The sequence below is a fragment of the Calliphora vicina genome, chromosome 1 (assembly GCF_958450345.1).
Source record: "Calliphora vicina chromosome 1, idCalVici1.1, whole genome shotgun sequence".
In the NCBI taxonomy this organism is placed as follows: domain Eukaryota; kingdom Metazoa; phylum Arthropoda; class Insecta; order Diptera; family Calliphoridae; genus Calliphora; species Calliphora vicina.
This window is the reverse complement of record NC_088780.1, coordinates 37994329-38018326: the sequence shown is the minus strand read 5'-3', so window position 1 is coordinate 38018326 and position 23998 is coordinate 37994329. Positions and strand designations below refer to the sequence as shown.

The 23998-nt window shown below is 33.9% G+C and overlaps 1 protein-coding gene across 5 annotated transcripts in view; it reads right to left on the bottom strand.

The window, feature by feature from the left end:
- tacc (transforming acidic coiled-coil protein) overlaps positions 1-23998 on the bottom strand; it is a 114450-nt gene that overhangs the window by 43600 nt on the left and 46852 nt on the right. For all 5 annotated transcript variants that reach the window (XM_065509125.1, XM_065509133.1, XM_065509108.1 and 2 more), the window contains exons 2-5: positions 19938-20205; positions 19803-19868; positions 14773-14838; positions 12054-14693 (exon numbers count right to left, since the gene is read on the bottom strand). In XM_065509125.1, the coding sequence (XP_065365197.1) occupies positions 12054-14693; positions 14773-14838; positions 19803-19868; positions 19938-20205 (3040 nt within the window). The remainder of the gene's footprint in view (positions 1-12053; positions 14694-14772; positions 14839-19802; positions 19869-19937; positions 20206-23998) is intronic.

Here is a 23998-nt window from a genome sequence, read left to right as displayed (position 1 = left end):
ACGGTAGTCTGAGTATAAGACGGTAGTCTGAGTTTAAGACGGTAGTCTGAGTTTAAGACGGTAGTCTGAGTATAAAACGGTAGTTTGAGTATAAGACGGTAGTCTGAGTTTAAGACGGTAGTCTGAGTTTAAGACGGTAGTCTGAGTTTAAGACGGTAGTCTGATTATAAGACGGTATTCTGAGTATAAGACGGTAGTCTGAGTATAAAACGGTAGTGTGAGTATAAGACGGTAGTCTCAGTATAAGACGGTAGTTTGAGTATAAGGTGGTAGTCTGAGTATAACACGGTAGTCTGAGTATAAGACGGTAGTCTGAGTATAAGGAAACACTGTCAGAGTTTGACAACGGCACGTCATCGGAAAGGATACAGCCGGCTCTTGATCTTTTTAAATTGTGAGATAAAGGAGTGCTGGTGGTTTTGGTTTACCTAGTAGCTCATTGCAAACAAGCAATCAAGTAGAAAAGGAGTGATAGATCCAACCAGTCGCATTTATATATCCTATTAGATCACACAATGCATGATCACGAATCCGTATCTAAATAAATTAATAGTGGAGCTTTCACAGAGGAGATGTAAAACTGTTTCTAACTGTTGAGTGAAAGTCTGAGTCTACTTGCCGATCGTCCTGTGACACGTTACCACTGCTATTAGTCTCGAAATGACTTTCCGGTTCCTATTCAGGAGTTGTATACTGCGTTTCTCGTTATATGAAAATAGGGCTGACAATGAACTCGACCAATTCTTGTACCAAGACGCAGATATCTGAGACCTGATGAGCCGATCCTAAATATCATGATCATATAGTTCTCTGGAGAGGTTCAGTATTATCAGAAAATTCATCAACATTTTATGCCTGTCAAATGATCTATAATACGACATAGGGCCTATTTTTTATGAATTAGCCTTATATAAAGATCCCTGAATTATAAGGAATACACATTAGTTGCCTTTATGGATATAGGAAATATCATCAATAACGTCAAACCGAATATTTCCAATATGGATGTTTGGTTGTATTTTCTCTGGGGCGTTACTCTCTATTGCGATGCGAAAGGTAAATGCGTTTAGAATACAATTTTGTACTCTGTATCGTCTACGCAAACGCTTTCGCAAAAAGAAGCAATACTGACACCACAAAATAAACAATAGCGAAGAATGACAAAATAAAATGTCAAAACTTGTAAATAAAAACATTTTAAACTAATTTTTTGTGCGATGCGAAAACGCAATAAAGGGTACCAATTGTACAATTTTTCTTTCGCATCGCAATAGAGAGTAACCCCCCTGCAATCTTAACAGCAACAGTATCAAGGTGTATGGTATAATGTGTATGCGGTAGGGATATGACATTCCCCCTTTCTAATTTGTTACCCAATACTGTTATGCCCCATCATCCGACAATAAAAAGGTATTTACAAATCCTAGAAACGGCTTTTGTGGTTACTAATCCATGTTAATTCCTTGGTAAACATTCCCCCTATTGTTTCTATTAAATACTAATACTTGTTACTATCATTTACATTAAATCGCTAGACCTTGAGCAGGAGCAATAAACATACCCTGCTGCCACATGTACACAGTGCAAAAACTATAAAAAGAAAAAGGCAAACAATGATTGTATTTGCTTTTTTTTTCTGTTTTTTTTTTTAGGAATAAATTTTCGCCTTCGTTGGTGGCGTTCAAAATGAACTACAAATATCAACGACTTTTGAACTTGAATTGAGGAATGAACCGTGTGCATATGAGTATGTTTCTGTTACTGCTGCTATGTCTTGCTGCTTTTTGTTGTACGAGTTGCATTTACAAATTCTACACTTACTTGCACTCATTTACATTTTTATGAGAAACGATATAACGTCACGTAATATAAAGAACACGTTATTATTTTCCTCCATATAAATAGTGTCAAAACAAATACAAATAGCTTAAAAATGCACAGTTGGGCGTAAAATAATAGTGGAGATTGTTCTTAATTCTGAATACTGTGAAACAATATCAATGCTCTCTAATATAAATATTATCAAATATCTGAAGCATTGTGACATTCTAAAGTAAATGTAATTTCAGCTATGACCCGATATGTTGATACATTACAAAAAATCTAAGCGAGTTTCAAGTTTGAGAAAGTTTGGATATGAATACTACGAGACGCGTTTAGATAGATAATCCTCGTCTTGCTGACTTTGAACATACGATATTACAGCTCTTAACTTATCCACAACACGACCAGACTGTTCTGTTTGTTGAGATATTAAAAATATCCACCGGCTCTATTAAAGCCCTTCTGAGCTTCTTAACTTTGCACAACACCATGATATATAAGACCGCAATTTCCTTAAATAGTTGCGAAAGTATTATAAGATCGCTCCTTAGAGTAGTTTCTTTGATCTACCCCTGTACAGGACATTTCGACTGTCTGATCCAAGTTAGTCACCTCTTTAGCTATCGAATTTTGATACAAACCATAACATCGTGAGATGCCAAGGAAAGGTTCTGGTTTTATGGAAGCCAAGTTTTCCAAACAATCGGCCTATTCGTTCCCAGCATAGTCCTTATGATAAGGTACCCAGAAAAATGTCATAACATTGTCCCACTTGAGATAAAAATGGGCCGGATCGCTCATAAAAATGTTGCTGGAGTAAATCTCGCCAAGCCTTAAAATGTTCAACCTTGGCATGTACCGATGTCTCTATTGACATATTTGAAATCATCGGCGAACCAAAGCTGATCATTCATCCCTTTCGGTGCAACAGCAGATACGGTAACATATAGTCCGATACGCTTATAATCTGGAGAATTCGCAATAACGAGAGTGGGTCAATAAGTCAGCGACTTTATGAATTTCCTGCCTCTTAACTGAAAGGGCAATACTGCTATTGTCAACAGGCATTTGTCAGTTGACTCCTGTCAAAATTTAAACACGCTGCGTCATTTAGTTTGACAGCTATTCTTAGCAGACTATCTCCTGACTTGAGGAGAAGTTGGAAATAAGTGAATTTCGTCTGCTCATTAAGCTTTAATACTATGGGAACTCTGCATCATCAATTTTAATGGAGATTGATAGTGCGAAAGATTGTGGAAGCCATTGGCATCTCATATGGCTCAGAGGTTTCAATTTTTAATGACCATATGGATATTAGAAAGCTTTCCGCAAGATGGCTGCCGCGTTTGCTCACAATCGGGTCTTTCCCATGGAAAGAATTAATTAGGCTACGAATTGCTCCCACTTCCACCCTATTCGCCGAATTTAGTCCCGAGTGACTTTTCTTGTTTCCAAACATGAAGAAATGTATGGGCGGAAAGAGATTTGACTCCAACGATGGAATTATTTCACAAAAAATATCTATTTTGAAGAGCTCATAGTTTTTCAAAGGAGACTATGTTGAAAAATAAAATATTTTTTTATCCAAAAACCTGTGTTTCCTTCATACATATGCAAAGCAGAAATATGTAGTATAGCTTCTAGAGCGTAATTAATAGAAACATAAATGTGGCGGTATAAATTATGAATCAGAGTCCTCGCATTAACTCGATCCACTTAAGTTCACTATGTATACAAAGACGACATATCTATCGTTTTGATTACTTGATTTCAACCCCGTCATTCTTATGCTGATAGGCATAAATTACCCTAAGGTTCTTGTTGGTGGTGATGGACATATGAAAATTCTAATTCGCGAACTCAAGTGTTGAGCCATTCAAAGTCGCCTCAGAAACATAGGTCAGGTCATTGGAACAAGAACAGTTTTGCTCGGGTTAATTTAGAACACTTCCCCGCTCTAATTAGATGTTACATTCAGAGCAAGATAAGACCAGCTCGTCTTCGTAATCATATGTAAGGAATCCTAGGTTATTTAGTTTTTTCTGAAGTTCATCAATGACCAGAATCCACAAAAAACGGTAACATCCCACCTGAAGGACAGCCAATAGTCTCAATAATCCATATAAGTCCTGTTTAATAAATCTATATGCCAACATTTATATAGCGGATTGTCGTGGAAAAGGGAGCCCTGATAGGCTAGACGATAGTGTGCTGGGTTGCAGGTTCGATTCCTGCCAGAGACACAGGGTGTTTCTGCAGACAAGCAAAACGCTTCGCAGTTTGGGTTCGTTTTTTTTTTAAAAATGCTCCGGAACAATATTAACCAAAATTATGACACAAATTTACCCAAACTCATTGCCACATAAATTATTTTTTCCGCATCAAAAGGTGTCAATATTTTGTTGCATTGGGCTTAATAAACTATTGTACAATAAGAAGACGATTTTTTGTAAATTTGCTGTCAAATGATGAAATGTCAGGAATTGAGCGGTCATCCTTTAACATTTATTTAGTACAAACTTATCACATTTTAACCATGGAGCGCTTTGAATGCATGGATCGTTTGTGAATTTGCTTTTAGAGAAACTAAAGGAAAACAATGCATTTTTCAACAAAATCATCTTTGATGTAGAGGCTCTGTTGAATTAGTGAGTTTTGGTTTCAACAATGCGGCACCACAAGCCACACATCCGGAAAAACAATACAGTTGTTGCATGAAAAATGTTCCGGTCGCGTAATTTCTTGATTTGGACAAGTAAATTGTCGTTCTTATAGAGTATCCAAAACCGGTCAACCGGTTTTTTCATCTTTGCAAACTCAACCGGTTTCAGTTTTTTTAACTTTTCGGTTTTATGACAAACCGGTTTTTGTAAGACGGTTAACCGGTTTTAATGAAATATATTTTCTAAAGCTCATTCAAAAATATTTATAAAAAACTTTGCTACCATTTTTAAAAATATTGATTTATTTTATAGAAAATTATAGCATTTGACAATATTTCGCAAAATATATAAAATAATTGCATAAAGATAGAGCCTTAAGAACTCAAAATTTCTAAATTTTCGAAGATTTAGAACACAATTCTTAACACATTTCCTATTAGCGTCCACAAATAAAAATAAATTGAAGGAGAGCTTTTCATATTAAATAAAAATTTAATATAAACCGGTTAACCGTTTTTTTTTGAAGACAAAAACCGAAACCGTTTAACCGTTTTTTTAAAAGACAATAATCAAAACCGGCTTTTTCAAAAACACAAATTTTCGGTTAAACCGAAGTGTGTACTATACGAAGTGAAAAAGGATCGAAACAACAAGCACTATGAAAATTGTTTTTTAATTTTTAATTTAAAAGTAGGAATCAAAAATATTCAAATATTGGTATTTTTAATTGGAAGCTCATGTGGTAAGCATTTGTAATTTATAACAAATTTCAAATTGCTCTTATTTGAACTGTAACTGTATAAGCGGAACATACACTCGTCTCGCATTATAGAACTAAAACTACATTTATACACCATCGTCAGCGTGCATTCCTTAACTGCATTTCCGATTAAATAAACTACAACTATACAATATTAAATACGTACAAAAAGAAGAATAATATAAAACGAATACATAGAAATAGTTTTGTTTTTTTTTCTATTTTATAAAAATAAAAATACATGTAAAGGATTTAAGTAGTCTTTAGATGGTTTGATTGTATAATCTGGGAAAAATAAATAAAATAGAGCGGAAGAAAAGAGTTTATATTTTTTTCTCGTTATATTTTGGTTTACAAAAGAGTTTAAAAGGTCATTAGTCTTTTTGGTTGTACAGCATTAGAGGGCAAAGAACAGAAGTAACAACAATCATTTGAGTAGTTCATCAAACGTCAACAAACAACAACTGCATGTTCTTAAAAAATCAATTTATTGAATATCTCTGTTTTGGATTTTTAACAACATACCTCCCCCCTCCACCACTGTACTCTTTATCAACAGCATAGGTATGTTGCGATCTCTCATTCATAAACATTTGTTTGTTCACCAACAAACATGTTTATTGTAGTTTTTGCACCCACATCATTTAATGACGTCATAGTTTGTTATTGTTTGCTGTCTAAACCCACCGTTATACATATGGATATGTAAATGCAAGTATGTCTGTATGTTGTCTATTTAATCCTGTTCTCTTTTTATATATTTTTCCTTTGTTTTATTTTATTGCTCTTTGCTTCTATGTTTCTAGCTTGTGCTCTTCATATCTTAGCTGTGTGCTGCATGTAATTTTATTTATTTTTAATGTGATGACTTAAAAATTTGAAATTAATTGATAAACAAAACGAAAATATAGTCATGCCTTCCTTCAGTTCATGTCAATTTCTTTGATGGTGATGAATAATAACAACATTTGCATACATTTAGGTAGTATACAACTATACATACATTTCTTTTATGTCTCATAAATTGGGAAGGCTGTAGCATAGTCGACAATCATTTCATTTTTGTAGACATTGTAGAGTGTATGTTTAACCCTCTAATGAGAAAAAATAAAATTTTAGAGAATATTTTATAATTTCTTTAAAATAGATTGATAATCGAAACCGGTTTTTTCAAAAACACACTTATTCGGTTAAACCGAAAACCGGTTTTTTGGACACTCTATTTGCGAGTAACGGAGGGTTAAAATTAAAACCATTGCGATATGCCTATGGCTTCCACAATCTCTTGCAATTTCAATTTCCGATCGGCCAACACCATATCGTGTATTTTTTTAATCGTTTCGGATGTAGAAAACTCAACTGGGAGTGCAGAACGATCGGCATTGTTAGTGGTTAGTTTTTTTCCGCAAAAAAGTGATCATTTTCTCAGGCTCATAACAGGCTGAAAACAGTTCGGAATTTTGATTTACTCTCTGAGGCAAAATTGTAGCCCTTGTCATAAAGAACAATTGTGAACATATTAAATCGAAAAAACCTCATCTTCAAGATCAAAATCGCAATAAACATAAAAAATTCTAAATAATTTTTTTAATGCTGCCTAAAAGTATGCTTTAGTTTATAATAATTTAATAGTTTATGGCCCAAAACACTTAATTCCTTTAGTTTTTTTCTTACTAACTTATATTGACCTACCTAAACGGTGTTAAGAAGCATTACTAGGAAGTTCATATGTTCTAGAAAGTTGTTTATTGAGATCCTAGATACATTTTTGTAAAAAATTGTAGTGGATTGTTTCATTGAATTTTGAACGGTTTGCTACCTATGGACCTGAACAGGGGAATAAAGGTAAACAAAATCGTAGACAATACCTTAGTAAACATTAGCGTTTTCAATAGAATACAATACTGATAAAAAAAATTTATAAAATTGTCGTGATTTGGAAAAACGGTTCAAATATTGAAATTTATTTTTTTTGCTCTGCAACTCACAATCATCATAAAATGGCTGTAAAACGTGAAAATAAATAACCATACGGTTTGAGATTATTTAACATCCGTCATTAGTTGTATTTTACAAAGATTTGCTAAATCATTTTTGGAGATGATCTGTCTGTAAATCAAGTAAGAGAGCTATAATCGGCTGTGCCGAATCTTATATACCCTTCACCAAATTATACTTCAAAATATAAATTTTAAATATTTTTAGGTAAACAAAATTTTTTTTTCCAAAGTTGTATTTTTCATTTTTTGGAAATAAAAATTTTTCGAATTGTTATTTTATTTTTTTTTTAATTTTAAATTTTTTTTAATTTAAAAAAAAAAATTTGGTTTTTTAAATTTTTTTATTTGGAGAAAAAAAAAATCGGGTTAAAAAATATTTTTTCCGATTTTGACCCATTGTAGGTCCAACCTAATATGGTCTTATATATGTCGTTGCAAAGGTCTTTGAAATATCTATCATTAGATATCCATATTGTCTATATTAATGACTTAGTAATCCAGATATATATAGGTCAAAAATCTAGGTTGTCCTGGTTTTTTCCTCATATCTCAGCCATTTGTGGACCGATTTTGCTGATTTTAAATAGGAAACTTCTCGCAAGCATGTCTGACAGAATTATTGAAGATTTTCTATTTTTACATGGTTGCCTGAGTAGAAGATTGTAATTCAAAGACACACAAACGTGGATTTATTTAAAAAATAATAGACATTTTTTCGATGATAAATATAGACTTTTTAAACACTAATTTACATTTATGGGTTAATTACAATACAAATACCGCAAGTTATAATATTTTACACAAATTTTCCTGTTACTCAAAATTAAAGAGAACACAATTTAATTATAATAATATTTTCAAAAAAACAGAAATTAAATTCAATTTAAAGACATTTAGCAAATAGTGACGACCCTGAACTTTCGTTCTTTGTTTAAATATGTTAAAATATGTAAAAGAACATGTCACAAACATTTAATCACTTTTTCGAAAGTGTATTGTATATGTATGTGTGTATGGACGGACGTCTTTCGACCACATGCAAATCAGTTTATAACAGTTAGGGGAGGATTTTTGAGGAAATACGTAACACATATGGATTGTTAAATGGACACATATTGTTGAGACTTAAGAGAACACTTTGTTTCAAAGTTGTAGGTAAAGTTGCATAATTCGTAATAAATTTTTTAACTTGTCAAAGGTTCATAAAAAAATTTTGTATGGACATTTTGTTTTATAAACTTTTGATAAATTTAAAAAATTGTATATGGGGGTTAAGCTTTAATAACACAAGTTTACAAGGTTTTTGTTCATGATGAGAAACATAAATGGGTTTGTCATCCAGGACGTCAAACATTTGAGATATTTATTAAGAAAGTGTATACTAAAAATAACAAAATTGGAACAAAAAATTTAAAATTATTAGTGTTAATTATGTTTTTTCATTATCTCATTCACGACACTCCAACTGTCTCAATAATGTTAATAATTCCGGCGCAGTGGGCTCGATCGGAAGAAAAGTGGTAATATGTCTCTTCTAAACTACTAGTCCGATTGCAAAATTATGTACAAACAAATCGTACAGGAGGACATAAGCTTTCATAAAATGAAATGCTATTGGGTATAAAACTTAAAAATTCGGTATTCTTTTGAACGCGGTTTTTATCTTTACTGGCGTTTTCTTTTCTGACACAAAATGTTGCCGACATATTTTGTACCATTTATTAAAGATTACCGATACCCTCATAATGTTTTACATTTTTAACGATCACAATAGAACAAAAATCATTACCATTTATGCAGTTTTCTTTTATGTACCTTCTAAATGTTGTAAAACTATACATTTTGCTGTTTAAAAAGTGCTGGATTTCTAACCCTTTGATAAAATTGAGGGTGAAACGTGTAGCATATCTTCGGGGTTTTAGGGCAACATTAATTGAAAAGAACACGTTATAGCCTATTTATACCCTACACCACCATAGTGGGGAGGGTATTATGCGTTTGTGCAGATGTTTGTAACGCCCAAAAATATTAGTCTAACACCCACCTTAAAGTATACCGATCGACTTAGAATCACTTTCTGAGTCGATTAAACGATGTCCGTCCGTCCGTCCGTCCGTCTGGTTGGCTGGCTGGCTGGCTGTCCATGTAAACCTTGTGCGCAGAGTACAGGTCGCAATTTTGAAGATATTTCTATAAAATTTGGTACATATTACTTTTTCGGCCCAAGGACCAAGCCTATTGAAACTGGCTGAAATCGGTCCATTATTTCACCTAGCCCCCATACAAATGTCCCCTCGATATTGGACTTTATCGGTCATAAATGTTTAATTTATCTATGTATCTACACAAATTTCGCTCCAAATAAGTTTTATATATACAAAATTCATGTCACCAAATTTTGTTACGATCGGTCCATAATTAGTCATAGCTCCCATATAGACCCGCTTCCGAAAATCACTTTAACGTGCATAAATCGCTTAAAAATGTTGGTATACACACAAAATTCAACATAGTTAACTTTAATATAGACATAAATCACACGACCTAATTTTATGGTGATCGGTCCATAATTGGTCATAGCTCCCATATAAGGCCCACTTCCGAAAATCACTCACGAATATAAATTATTGATATTTTAAAAGAAAAATATTTTTACTCATTTACTTGGTGTAGGGTATTATATGGTCGGGCTTGACCGACCATACTCTCTTACTTGTTTTTTTTTAGAAAAGAACATAGAAAAGGGTAAAAGGCAGAATAAAGGCATCATTTATGCCAGAAAAGAAAACACCATTAGTTATTGAACAATATAGTGTAAACAATAAAGTTTTTTTTGCTTCGAAAATGTCGAATTTTGTACCAACAAAGCATCACTATGCGGTAAGTTTCGCTTTATTCTTTAATTTGAAAAACGTGCCGCTGAAGCTCAACGATTGCTCACCGAAGCTGTGTTTCATCGGTTTCAACTTGCGAGAGTCGAGGTTTTTACACGGAAGACAAAGATCGCCCAGGCCAGCCAAAAAAGTTTCAAGAGCAAGAATTGGAGGCATTACTCAATGAAGATTGTTGTAAAACTCAACAAGAGCTTGAGAAATCATTGGGAGCTATTTAAGCAGCAACTTAAAAACATTTGCTAGCAGCAGTATTCATCAAAAAGCAGGGAAATTGGGTACCATAAGAATTGAAGCCGAGAGGTATATCCGAAATGATGCTTAACAGATATAAAAGAAATCATTATTGTACCGAATCATTACTTGCGATGAAAAAGGATATATTACGATAACCCGCAGCGAAAGAGATAGTATGTGAAGCCCGGCCAACCAGCCGAATCCATACCAAAGCTAAATATCCATGGCCCTAAGGTAATGCTTTGTATTTGATGGGAGCAAAAGGGTTCTATCTATTATGAGCTGCTGAAATCTGACTAGACCAGCACAGAGAACCAGTACCGAACGCAACTGATTCGTTTGAAGCGATCATTGTTCGAAAAATGGCCTGAATATGCGGCCAGACATGAAACCCTAATATTCCATTATGACAACGCTAGACCAGATGTTGCAATACCTTTTAACCCTTTAATGCATATTGTTGCCAATTGCCTACATTCCAGTTCCACTTAATTTTAGACGCATATAAGCTTGATACTAATTCAGATTCTAATTCAGAAAAATCGAACGAAAAGTTTCAGCTAAAGAAATTCTAAATCAAACTAAAGCTAAAGGAAATATAATAAATAAAAATCAACTAAATATTTGATACTTTATAGAAAAATAAAAGTAAAAATCATGCATTTAAGGGTTATAAAGTATTTAAAACTAGTTGATCGCCCCGGCTTCGCCCGGTAGCATTTACTAATGTTAGTTCTTCAAGTTTCTCCAACCAACGCACACCACCCTGTTCTTATTTATTTGGAAATAAAATATCTAAATTTTGTACTGCATACTTTAGGGAGCTTTTTTTATTACAGTTGACTGGACTCACAAAACCAAAAAAAATTAACTTTTACCCGGAATTTTTGAATTTTTTTCTTTACAAACCATCTCCTGAAAATTTCGAATCGAATAAAAAAATCAGCCAAATCGCTCCAGCCGTTCTCACGTGGTGACATTACATACAAGGACCATTTCATTTTTATATATATAGATGAAGTGGTGGAAATTTTTGCCTGACCTGCTTTTTAGTCCAGACCGTGGCATGAATGATCTCACAGGGATACACTTTACTTCCGATATCCGATATTGGCTTGATTCGTTCTTGGCCTCAAAAGATGATCATTTATTTTGGCTAGGAATCCAGAAAGATGGGAAAAGGTCAAAGTTAACAATGGCCAATACTATGGATAAATTTATATTGTACAAATGTTTCAAAACAAAAGCTAAACATTTTAAAAAAATCCGCATTTTTAAGTCATATTGGGAGAATAGTTATCTAAGCTAAAAAAATCTGTGGTTTTCACTAAGTTATCCCTCCCTTATACTTTAAAAAATATTTAAGTTTCGAATTTTGAAATTTTCGATTTTTACCATGACTTTAATCTGTATTTAGCAAATATATTTCGTAATAGTTGCCAATAATTGTTTCTTAGAATAAACTCCAATATTAATATGGAAAAACTTTTTTCCATAATATCAGTGTAAAAAAATGTAAACATTTTGAAAAAAATTTTAAGCTTTTTAAAAAATGTTCTTAAAGATTTTTAAACAAATTTGTAATATTGCTAATAACGGTTAAATGTTTTATTAAATATGCATATTAATCAATTTTAAATTAATTTTTGTTAAAGAATTGAACATTATTTCTACTTACCATTGTTATTTCCATTGAATTCATCATCAAATTCTTGTTGTTGTTGCTGTTGTGGTCTTGTTTGTTGTTCTCCAAAATTCATAATTGATGTGGAGGACGATGAAGTCTGATCAAATTCTGAAAATCCCGAAGAATTTGTTAAGGTTGTTGAAGTGGCCGAGACAGCTGTAAATATATCTTCAATGGGAGATGGTGTAAATTTCTCTACGAAAACATCTTTTTCATCTTTAACTTTGATATTCGATTGTTCTTTGGCTGAGAGAATATCAGCAGCACGAGCACGAGCATCGCGTATGGAGGGTCTTTTTTGTATGAGTGTGGAGAGAGGTTGTGAAGCAAATGATGTGCTGGTTGATTCAAAGGATGGTGGTGAAATTTGTTCTTCTTTAATGTTGGCGACTTCTTGGTCAGTGGGCACTACTGATGTTAGTTGAGAGGTTGGAGGGATATTAGAATTGTTTTGGTGCAAGGCCGGGAGAGAAGGTGATTGTGATCTTGGTTGCATGGCTGGGAGAGGAGGTGATTGGGATCTGGCTTGCATAGTTGGCAGATTAGGAGATTGGGATCGGGGTTGCATCGTTGGTAGTGGAGGAGATTGGGATCGCGGTTGCATGGCTGAAAGAGGAGGTGATTGGGATCGTGGTTGCATTGTTGGCAGAGAAGGAGAATGTGATCTTGGTTGCATTATAGAGAATGCGGGTGACTGTGATCTTGGCAATGAAGGAGATCGTGATCTTTGTTGCATGGTTGGCAAAGGAGGAGATTGTGATCTTTGTTGCATGGTTGGCAAAGGAGGAGATTGTGATCTTTGTTGCATGGTTGGTAGAGGAGGAGATTGTGATCTTTGTTGCATGGCCGGCAAGGGCGGAGACTGTGATCTTTGCTCTACATCTATAGGCATAGACATCGTGGTATTTTGTGACACAATGTCATCAACTTCCATGGGTTCGAAACTAGTATCCATGGCAGTTTGTACGGTTGGTTCTACATGAAATTCTTCCGATGCCACATTAAATGTACGCCTGGAGTTCATATCACTTTTAACACAGGCTGACAAAGTTTCTTGTGGCATAATAATGGTTTCATTAACAGCGAAAGTACGACGTGAATTGTCGGGTTTATCCATAGAAGGAAATTGCATGAGTGGTGATGAAGCTGTTTCATTCGATTTAATGCTAAAAGTACGACGCTTTTCATCAGCCGATTTTTCTTCGGCTAGAGCATCAAATGAGAAAGTTTGACGTTTATTTTTAAGTTCTTCATTCGTCGTGTCCAACTGAACAATAGCTTCTGGCAATGCAGTGTCCACACCATAAGTAAGACGTTTGTTGTTTTCGTTTACCACTGAGAAAGGTTCTACAAACGTGCCATTTAAATTAGTTGTCGCAGTAGTTGCAGATGTCTCGACATATGTTCCATTTAAATCATTAATAGATTTCTCTGCGGCAATTTGAGTTTGTTGATTTGCAAAATAATCAGATTTCTCCAGAAAAGGAGATTCTTTTGGTTTTTCACCCTGTGATTTGGGAGAACGAGGAAAACCAGCATTATGTGCAGGTTTGATGGGGAAAGAGGGAGAACTGGGTGCAGAACTTTTCAGTGAACTCACTGAAGTACTCAAGCCCAATGATAAATTTAGCTTTGTTTCGATTTTGCTATCAGCAGCTGCAGCAGACTTGGCTGAAGAATTGCTGGTAGTGCTTGAATTCATGCAATCTATGGTTAAATTTAGGTTATTAGAAGTGTCTGGTTTCGTCGGCTGCTGAGGTTCATTATTTTGCTCTGCAGCCACTTCCTTATTAACAGTTTCAATAATACATTCAGAACTCAATGTCTTATTGACGGGCAATTCAATACTTTTATTTAAAGACAATTCATGTTTAGATTGCTCTATTTCTAAATGTTGACTTTTATCTGCCACACTTTCCAGGGGTGTATTTACCATAAAAGACATTTTAGATGTCTCCGTTTGTTTTTCCAACAAACCTTGGACATTTTCGGTCACATTTAACTCTTCCATGGGCTTTTTGTCTTCAATATGTTGCAGTATATTTTCAGCATGTTGCAAAACCATTTCCACACGTTCAATATTACTCGAGGTGTTGTGTATAATATCCATGGTTGCATTCATAGAAATATCCATGGGTTCTTCTTCATCCATAGCCTCAAATTGTTGTGGTGGATACTCATTCTGAGCATCTTCAACCAGTTGAGTTTGATGGAATTCATGTAAAGGTGTATTATGCTCACTTTGAAAGTCTTCAACCAGTTGAGTTTGTTGGAGTTTATATAAAGGTTGTCCCTCAGCCTCCATAGTTTGAGCCTGATGGAATTCACTTTGAAAGTCTTCAGCCAGTTGAGTTTGTTGGAGTTTATGTAAAGGCTGTCCCTCGGCCTCCATGGTTAGATCGGCTAGATTTTCCATGGTATTATTAAGATTTGTATTCAAACTATTGTTGATGGCACTCTGATAAGACTCCAAATCTGTGGTCACATCCAAAGTGGCCTGTTCAGCAAAAGTAGTGGCCAAGGGATCCTTGTCATCATCACAATCGGCAAAGGTTTCATTTTCCGATGAAATTGCATCCGACTCAGTGGGTAATAGGAGATGAGTTTTGTCAACAATAAATTCATCAGGAACTGTTGAGAGCAAAAATGGGGTAAGGGTATAAGTAAGTATTTTTGTACTGACAAGAGTTGTGTGTTTTGTTCGACTAACCTTTTGTGCCTTGTTGGGCGGTTAATGTTGGTATAAAACATTCCTCAAACGTTACATTGTATTGTTCTGAAGAAAAATAAGAGGGGGGTAAAAGTTAAAGATAAATTTGAAGAACTCTTTTAACATATTTTCTCTTAAAGATGATATTTCAAAATTAAAATTTCACAACTCTATTGAAATGAAATGAACTGCATGATAACTAACAAGTGGCTAACGTTTTTGTGTGTACGTTTTATTAAGTCACCCATTTGTTAGCATACAGTTTTTAATTTTGAATACAGCTATTAATAAATATCCAATGAAATTATCGTATTGTTTTGGTCAATAATTGTTTTTTTAAATTGCATTTATCTCAACCATTATCTCTTTTTGGTAATATAATACCTAAAAGCTTTCAAAATATCCTCTAACTCAACATTTTTTAACCTGTTTCTCATATTTTATATAGCAACAACCTACAAAGTATATCAGATTGATATGGGCAGCTGTAAGGTCAGAGAGTTATCTGGGGTTTAAAAAAAAAGAGTCAATAGTCGTCCTTTCACATTATATTGCCTCATTTATGGACTGCTTTTGTCTATTTTTAATTGCTATATTCTCGAAGGTATATTTGATTTATAGATGCAGCAGAAGTCTTTAGAACATTAAGTACAACCGATGTACGACCGCTAATTTGAAGCAGGACCACGAATTTCATCTGCAATACAATCCTCACAACGTCATTAACATCTTAACCATCATCACAACAAACTGTTTACTAAATTCGTGGTGTAGTTACGATATCGTTTAAATAACGACAACCAAAAAGTGCTGCTCACGAAAAAAATTTTGTTTATATAATTAGACACGTTAAACTGAAATCGTACGGTAAGTTTTCCAGATATTTCGGTTTTCACATAAAACCATGTTTTTTTGCATTGAAATTTTATTGAAAACCTTAAAAACTATTTTTAATTTTAAAATCTAGGAAAATTGAGCAAATTAAGTACCATTTGTTATTGAAATATGTAATGATGTTTTCAGGCTTATGCAATTAATTGCGAAATTCTAATTTGTAACATTTTTAAATGCTATAGAAACTAGACAATTTTGTGATTAATATTTTGCATTAAAGTTAGAAAAACGTTAAAAATTTCTTAAAATATTTAAAAAGAAATTTGAATTTATGACAACAAAAATCGTAGCCTAATTCGTGGATTTTTGCCAACAAACAGCAAACGCGGCAGCCATCTAAGAGAAAGCTTTCTCATACCCAAATGATCATTCAAAATTGAAACCACTGAGCCATGTGAGATGCCTATGGCTTCTCTGGCACTTTCAATCTCCTATTGGCAAACAATTTCAATGATAAAAAAGTGTTTCAATTGTTTCGAATGTAGAGACCTTAATTGGGCGTTCAGAACGTTCGGCATCTTCCGTGCTTGTACGGCCACAACAACTTTTTTTACCATTATTACTTTGTTTTAATTTCTAAATAGAGACCAATATTAATACGTATATAGCCCAGAACAAAAGGGTACTTTCTTGAAAATTAAAAAATTTTGGGAAATTGATTTTTTCTAGAAGATTTCAACCCAAATATAAAAATACCAAAAAGTCAATTTGTAAAAAAATTCGAAAAAAGTACCTTTTGTTCTGCGACTCCTCATATGCTTTTAAATACAATTTTAAAACAAAATATTAATCGTAGTACCCCAAAAAACGTTATTCAATTAGCTGCAATTAAAACTGCTGTCATTAAACTGAAAAATTAGAATTTTGCAATTCCTTACACTATTCTGCAAACATTCTTAAATATTAAAATAACCCCCTGTCTATACCTGTTAAATGTTTATCATAATAAACGTCAAAATGGTTGTCAACATTAAAAATTATCAGGTATAGTCTCCATTTATTAGTTGTGCTTTTGGACAGACAAGTATAGACCGTAAAATAACAAATGGTACCTAACTAAAAGATAAAAGTATATTTGAAATTCATAAACAGTTTTTAAATCATTCAGTTAAATTTTACGTTCTTGAGGTAAATACGGTGGTTGACAAAACAATGGAAACTTTTCCAAATATTTCATTAGTGGCCTAAAATCTGAAATAATTTTTTAAAAAATTTTAACATTTTTGTAGTATTTTATTTGTTTGCTTTTATTAACTTAATTTAACAAAAAACAAAGGACATAATTAATTAAATTCTAAAAATGAGAAAACAAAATTAAAAGATTTCTTTATTACGGCATTGACAAAACAATGGAAACTTAGGTATTATTTTAACAAATATGGTCTAAACTTTGCAATAACTCAATATTTTGTTGGGTATCCCTTATTTTTTATAACTGCTACACATCGACGATGCATTGAACCAATTAAAGAGTCAATGGTCTCCTTTGAAATATTTTGCCATTCCCTTATAACAGCCTCCGATAAATCTTCCTTCCTTCCTTTCCCATAAATTTTCTATGGGATAGAGATCTGGCGATTGGGCAGGCCACTTCAAAACACGTAGCTCGTTGGATTGTAACCACTCGGTTACAACCCAAGAGGTGTGTTTCGGGTCGTTGTCGTGTTGGAATCTCCAAACTAGGGGCATATTTTCCTCAGCGTATGGATACATAACATCGTTTAATATGGTTCTGGTTCATGGTATCTTTTATAATATGAATTGGGCCCATACCTTGCCCTGAAAAACATCCCCATAGCATAATATTGCCACCGCCAAACTTTATTTGTGTACTTTGGATCTAATCCTTTTCCCTTTGGTAGTCTTACAAATGTTCCCCCATCACTGCCTCTTAAATTGTATTTGGATTCGTCGGAAAAGAGGACAGTATTCCATTTCTGTATGATCCCTGGCAAATTGTAGACGAGCCGAACGGTTCTTTTTAGAAATGAGTGGTTTTTTCACAGAACGATAGCAACCAAGACCAGCCTCATTTGCCCTGCGACTAACTTTAGCCATTTTCGTTAACTTTGAAAAAAAGCAATTATGCGAAAAACTTAGAAAAGGAAATTGTGAAAAATTACCAGAATTTAAAAATAAAATAACTGTAAACAGGATGCTTTTTACATCGTTCTTTTAAATATTATTTTCGTTTTACACTTCTTTCTTGCAGAAGTTTAAAAGTTTCCATTGTTTTGTCAGTAGCGAAATAGTGAATATTTTTAATTTTGTTCCCTTTTTTCAGCATATAATTAATTATGTTGTTTGTTTTTCAGTTAATTTATATAAATAAAATACTAAAAAAAATTTTTATTTTAAAAAAATATTTTAAATTTTGGGCTACATATGGAATATTTGGAAAAGTGTCGAAAATTTTGTTTTGTCAACGACTGTATGTTTTTTCATAAAAACTTAATGTAAAAACATCAAAAAATCTGACTAAACGATTTTAAAATTTTCGACTGATTTGTGGTTCAGCGTGCCGAAATTAGATAAAAATTACTTTTTGCACGATTGTTGTTAAATGTTGCCCCAATAGAGTTAGTATAAATTAACAATATTTGATTAAGAATATATACAATAATAAACATTTTAAAAAGTTAGTGACAAAACAAAAATTAAGTGGACAAAATTATAACAATTCTCAATAAACATTTTAAATATTAATCTTTATATATATAATTCTTCTGTACGTGTGTTAGTAACTGAACTCCTCCTTAACGGCTGGGCCGATATCGATGAAATTTGTTGTGTGTGTTTGAGTGGGCCCCTGGATGGTTTAGATTCACAATTGACTTATATATCTGGGGTACTATTATAGTGGGAGTCTTTAAACTTTGTGTGAGCTATGGCAGAACAACGTTTGCCGGGGCAGCTAGTTTTTTATAATACGGTTGTGTGTTAATATATAAATACACTTTAAATAAAACTAAGTTTTAAAAATTGGACGAAACGAAATTTTTCAAATCTTTCCGTTTTAGAAATCGATTTCCATCTTCGTATCTGATTATCTTCTAAATTCCATTAACAATTAGAGAGGGCTTTCCAAATAATCAATGTTTGTGTACAAAGAGAAAATGCTATTTATTATTAAGCCAAAATGGGTCTAGTGGTTCAAAATTAGAATTAAGGAGATATGAAATTATCCCTTCCAGAATAATAAATAAATTTTGAATTCAAAAAACTTGAGAAATAAGATGCAACCGAATAAACATTGACAATGTCGCAAAATGTATGAAAAGGAAAAATTAAACAGTATGCAAGTTTACTATATGTTTGTTGGCTTTGATTTGATACAACATTTGAACAGCAAAGTTTTGTGATATTTTGAAACTTATCCGAACTCTTAAAGTAAATGTTTGTATTCTGTTAAATTTGTTTGTATTTCAGTACCAAGAAAAACAAGCGAGAGAGGTATCTTATATACCCTTCACCAAAGTATACTTTAAAATACAGACTGGTGTAGTAGGACGGATTGCAGTGTGTCCAGTAGGGTGGGTCATTTGATATTGTCAAATCGATTTTTCGATCAATCAAAAAAGTCGTTATCGAAAATGGCCAAAGTTGTATGCAAATGCAACCAGATAACTAATAGGAAAAGTCTCAGGTCTTTAGTAGGTGTGATAATCGGTCAATGCTCAATTGGAGCTTTCAATCGATAAGAGGATATGGGCGCAAAGTACTTTTGTAGGATGTGTGAGAATATTGAGGAACTAAAAACAGTAAAATATATTTTATGTAACAGGTTTCTGAGAATCCCAGTCTATAGTTAGTTCCTGTCTTTTTTGGACTGGGTTTTCGTTTTATTTCTCTTTATATCACCATACTTCTTTTCTTTACAATTTAGGTTCTTCTCTTCACATCTAGTTCTATTTCTAAAGGGTATCACAATGGATCTTATGGGTCTTCGAGTGGAAATATACTTCTTATAGTACACACCCCTTCAAATCTATCAAATCAATCTGTCTAATTTGTGTCTCATTTCTAGAAACTTTCAAAGTATTTATGAAAAATTAGTATCAACTAAATGAGAATTATAAGATGGAATTAATTACTTCACAGCCTTTTTAAACAAACAAATTTTCGCCTAGTCTTACCTTCAATATTGGGATTTAAATCACCCGGTAACTCTGGTATTTTAGCTTCATCGAATTCCGTTAAACCTTTAAATTATAAAAAAGACAAAATATTTAAAACAAATGTCATAAATCAAAAGCAACAAATCAACTTACCCACAAACTTATTAGAAGATCTATTAACACCAGTATTCTTTGAGTGCAATAGATCTAACGCTGCATGATGTTGATCACTAAATATACCAGTTTCCAATTCTGGATCAATATGAAATTTGTGAATTGAAGAATTGTTTTCAAAAACCGTTGCTGAACCAGCAGCCGTTAAGGGAGTTTTATTATTATTATTAACTTGTATATTCGAGCCCGTAGATGAATTTAACAGTTTTGAGTTGTTTAAAGCCGCTTTGGAGGATAAGGGACTCAACTAAAAATTAAATTAAAATAGAAAACATAAAGAAATTAATTAAAAATGTTAAAGCTATAAAACATAAGAAAAATAAACAATTTCGGTTTGGGAAAAATCAATGTCATGTTCAAAATGTTTGCATGTTTAAATTTACTGCAATTGAGCATAGTAAGTAAAAAAACAACAAAATTTATTACATTTTCTTGCGAATTTATGAAAAGAAAATTATCTTGTGTTGTTTTTTTCTTTTACATGCAAACAAAGTGGAAAAAAAAAATTTTGAAATTCATACACGAGATGAATTGAAAATATGTATGCAGTTTTTTTTATATATTATTTTTGTTTATTTGCCATCATGACAGCATTTGTTATAAACTAAATAAATATGTGGATGGATGTATGCATATAGTATATTGTAAACAACAAATGTCTGCTAGAATAATTAAAGGGCCTAGCTAACCAAACAACATGCAACTGCCACCAAAATAGAAAAAATACTGTTCACATTTTAACGTCAAATAATATTAATTAAATTGTGATAGAGAAAGAACAAACAAATAAAAGACTGTAAATAGAAATTGGGTACGAATTGCGAATTATCAAGAATAACACGAAATGACAAAATAATAAATTTTAATTATTTATTTAAGAAATTTATTAAGCGAGGGCTGTTTAATAAATTTAATAGCAACTATGTCTGAATAACAACGGAATGAGGATCTAATTATAACCTGGTTGACTCTTATATATTCGATCTGTTTAGCATGGTCATATATTCCGGAGTCCTGGACCAGATGCACAGTTGCCTTCAAACCTAATGGAGGGAAGACTAAGGCCTATTAGTCTATCGTCCTTCCTCTCGAAGACCATGGAAAGGATAATCAATCTGCACTTACGTTTATCGATTGATCCAACCCGACTTTCTATGTCTCAGCATGCCTACATGAACGTCAAATCTGTTGAGACGGCTTTACACTCGCTTATGGGATTTGTAGAAAAATCGCTCGAGCACAAATTGTTGTAAACAATTTTACAATATTCAATCAGGGAGTTCTGCATGTTGTCCAAGGAATTGTGCTACTTTGACTGGGTGAGTCCATAAATCCATAGGATATTGTGAAGTAGGGTTTGCTCAACAGTTGAATATGTGGATGTTGTCATGCGGACACTGACCACATGCTGGGCATTAGTTGATGCGGTACCAAAAGGCATTAAGTCGGTTGCTCCATCCTGATCTTAGTTGTGCTGCAGAATCCTCTCGGTGTCTGATATCGGTGGTGAGCGACCTCCAAGTACGATATTCATACAGTATCCTGGTACGGCGAATTGATGGCGTCTCTGTGAATGTCGTTCAAAGCTGTCATGTACGAGCGGCGATCAAATTGATCCTGCACATATCTCTGTATGATTTTCTCGTATTTTCGAAGGTCCTGTCTGACATGCATCGGCGGAGAATCCAACTGTGCGATGTTGAAGTTGGATGACTCCTCCGGTGACATCCCAGAGGGAACTGTTGCGTCAACATGACGTTTTGTTCCTTGACTGGTAGAACTTTGGTTTCCTAGTGAATGTTTTGTTCGGAGGTAATTTGAAGGCAGCCTGTGACGGTCCTTAAGGCTGAGTTTTGACAGCTTTGAATATTTCTCCACTGAGTATCACTCAACGAAGACGACCACACTGGAGCAGCATAGTTGACCAATGACCGACTAATCGCCTTGTAGGTGACTAGCAAGGTTCTCAAGGCTAGTGACTTGAGGAACTTGTTCCTATTTCGAGCACAAGTAATATGAATATTGAAGGAGCCTTCAACAATGTGACTCCAGAGAAGATTCTTACGGCTTTGGTCGGATTGGATTGGTAGACTTCTAACTATAGACTGCTACTATTTTCAGATTAGAGAACCGGGGGATTCGGCTGGGAGGGGTTCCATCGTTCTATTCCTGCTCATGAAATTAGACTCCATGAAGTGCAAAACGGTTGCATATGCTTATGATGTTGCTGTTTCTGGGAAACTTGACACATTATCACGATGCCTACAAACTTCACTTAGTACACTTATTCGCTGAATGATAGTGAACTTGGTGTGAATAGTGGGAAAATGGATATTGTACTCTTTTCATGAAGGTAGAAAATACCCTCATTTCCATTACCGCACATTTACGGGATGGATGTTATTGGATAGTGTGAAATAAATGAGTATCATTTTAGACTCAAAACCATCCTGGAGCCTGAATATCCAAGCGAGAGAATACCTGGGGAATAAACCCTAGAAACCCGAAACATAAGTATGGTGAAGGACTCTCACTAAATCCACCTACTTCCTCGATAATTGAGGGAACCCTGCGAATCTCTGCACTAATGATCAAGGGCGCGCAACGCTCCATCTCGCTCTTACCCATTATTCACAAACGTTTCTCTGTATCGATTGCGGGCGGATTACCATCTTCTAGGAACACGTGTGTTATCTATAAAGACGGTTCCAAGTCTGCGATTGGGGTGGTTGGGGGCTTCTATATACCCCGTTTTCAGAAGGGGGTGTGTTTCAGGTTACATGATTAATGTAGTATAATTCAATCTGATATTTCAGCCATCAAAAGGATGAAGTACTATAGGTTATTTGGTGTGAATATTCGAATTTGTACTGATAGTAAACCTGACATTAAATCCCTCTCTGATGTCTATTCGATATCCAGATTGGTACACGAACGTCTCTTAACGAGATTTCGAAACATTCTGACCTGGAGTTATTCTGGGTGCCGGGTCACTCTGGTGTACTCGGCAACACTATCGCCGATGATCTGGCCAAAGCAGGCTTACGTCTGACAGTCGACGAGATCGATCATTTGGTCGGTATACCGCTCTTGTTGCAAATCACTCGTACAGCGAAAACACCAATAATTAATAGTTATTATGAAATATCTGGTTCTCTATCATTGTGAAAGCCGAAAACACTTCGCGGGATTTACTTCGGTACCATTGTACTCTGCTTGCATAAATGGGCGTGGCACTACCCATAAAAAGTAAATAGTTATTTGTGGTGGATCTATCAAGAGTGGATGTTAGGAAGATGGATTCGTTTATTCGTTCGTCGAACCCCTTACCGACATGTGAAGGACCTGAACATGATCCTTTAGGGTATCACAAAGGCACCAATTCATGGACCCAAGTGAGCTGATAAAGCCGGCAGCCCTTATAACCTAACCTAACAAATTGTATGATAAAATTGCAATTCCCGGTTTTAATTGTCAATATTTACATCAAAAGTCTTCAGGTCAATTGTTTGATGAAAAACATTGAATTGTTATGCTGAAATTTCACAAAAATTATGAACAATTCAGTGAGGATCAGCGGGATTTTATAGGAGCTACAGTTTCAAATCTGCGCACGGATATTGAACTTCCAACTAGTCTTACTTTAAATAAACTGTAGTAAACCAAAAAATTTAATATTAAATCAGAACAAATTCAAATTTCTTTCCTTTGTCTGTTAAACTGTTTTTAGAATTCATTAATACATACTGGCTGGCTAAAACAACCATCAACTTTTGCCTCCTACATTTATCTGCATACTAGTATGTAGTTGTTTTCCCATAGAATTTTGTTTTGCAAAATTTTCTATTCATATTTTAAAAGGTATGTTTATGTTATTGTGCTCGTTTATATACGGCTGTTTAGGTTTTAATAATAACATTAAATGTTAATGGAATATTGCGGCGGTAGTTGGAGATTTTATGAATTTTATTTAATTAATTGTAGCAAAGTAAACTTTAAATTTAAAAATTTAATTATTAAATAGTTTTCACTAATAAATT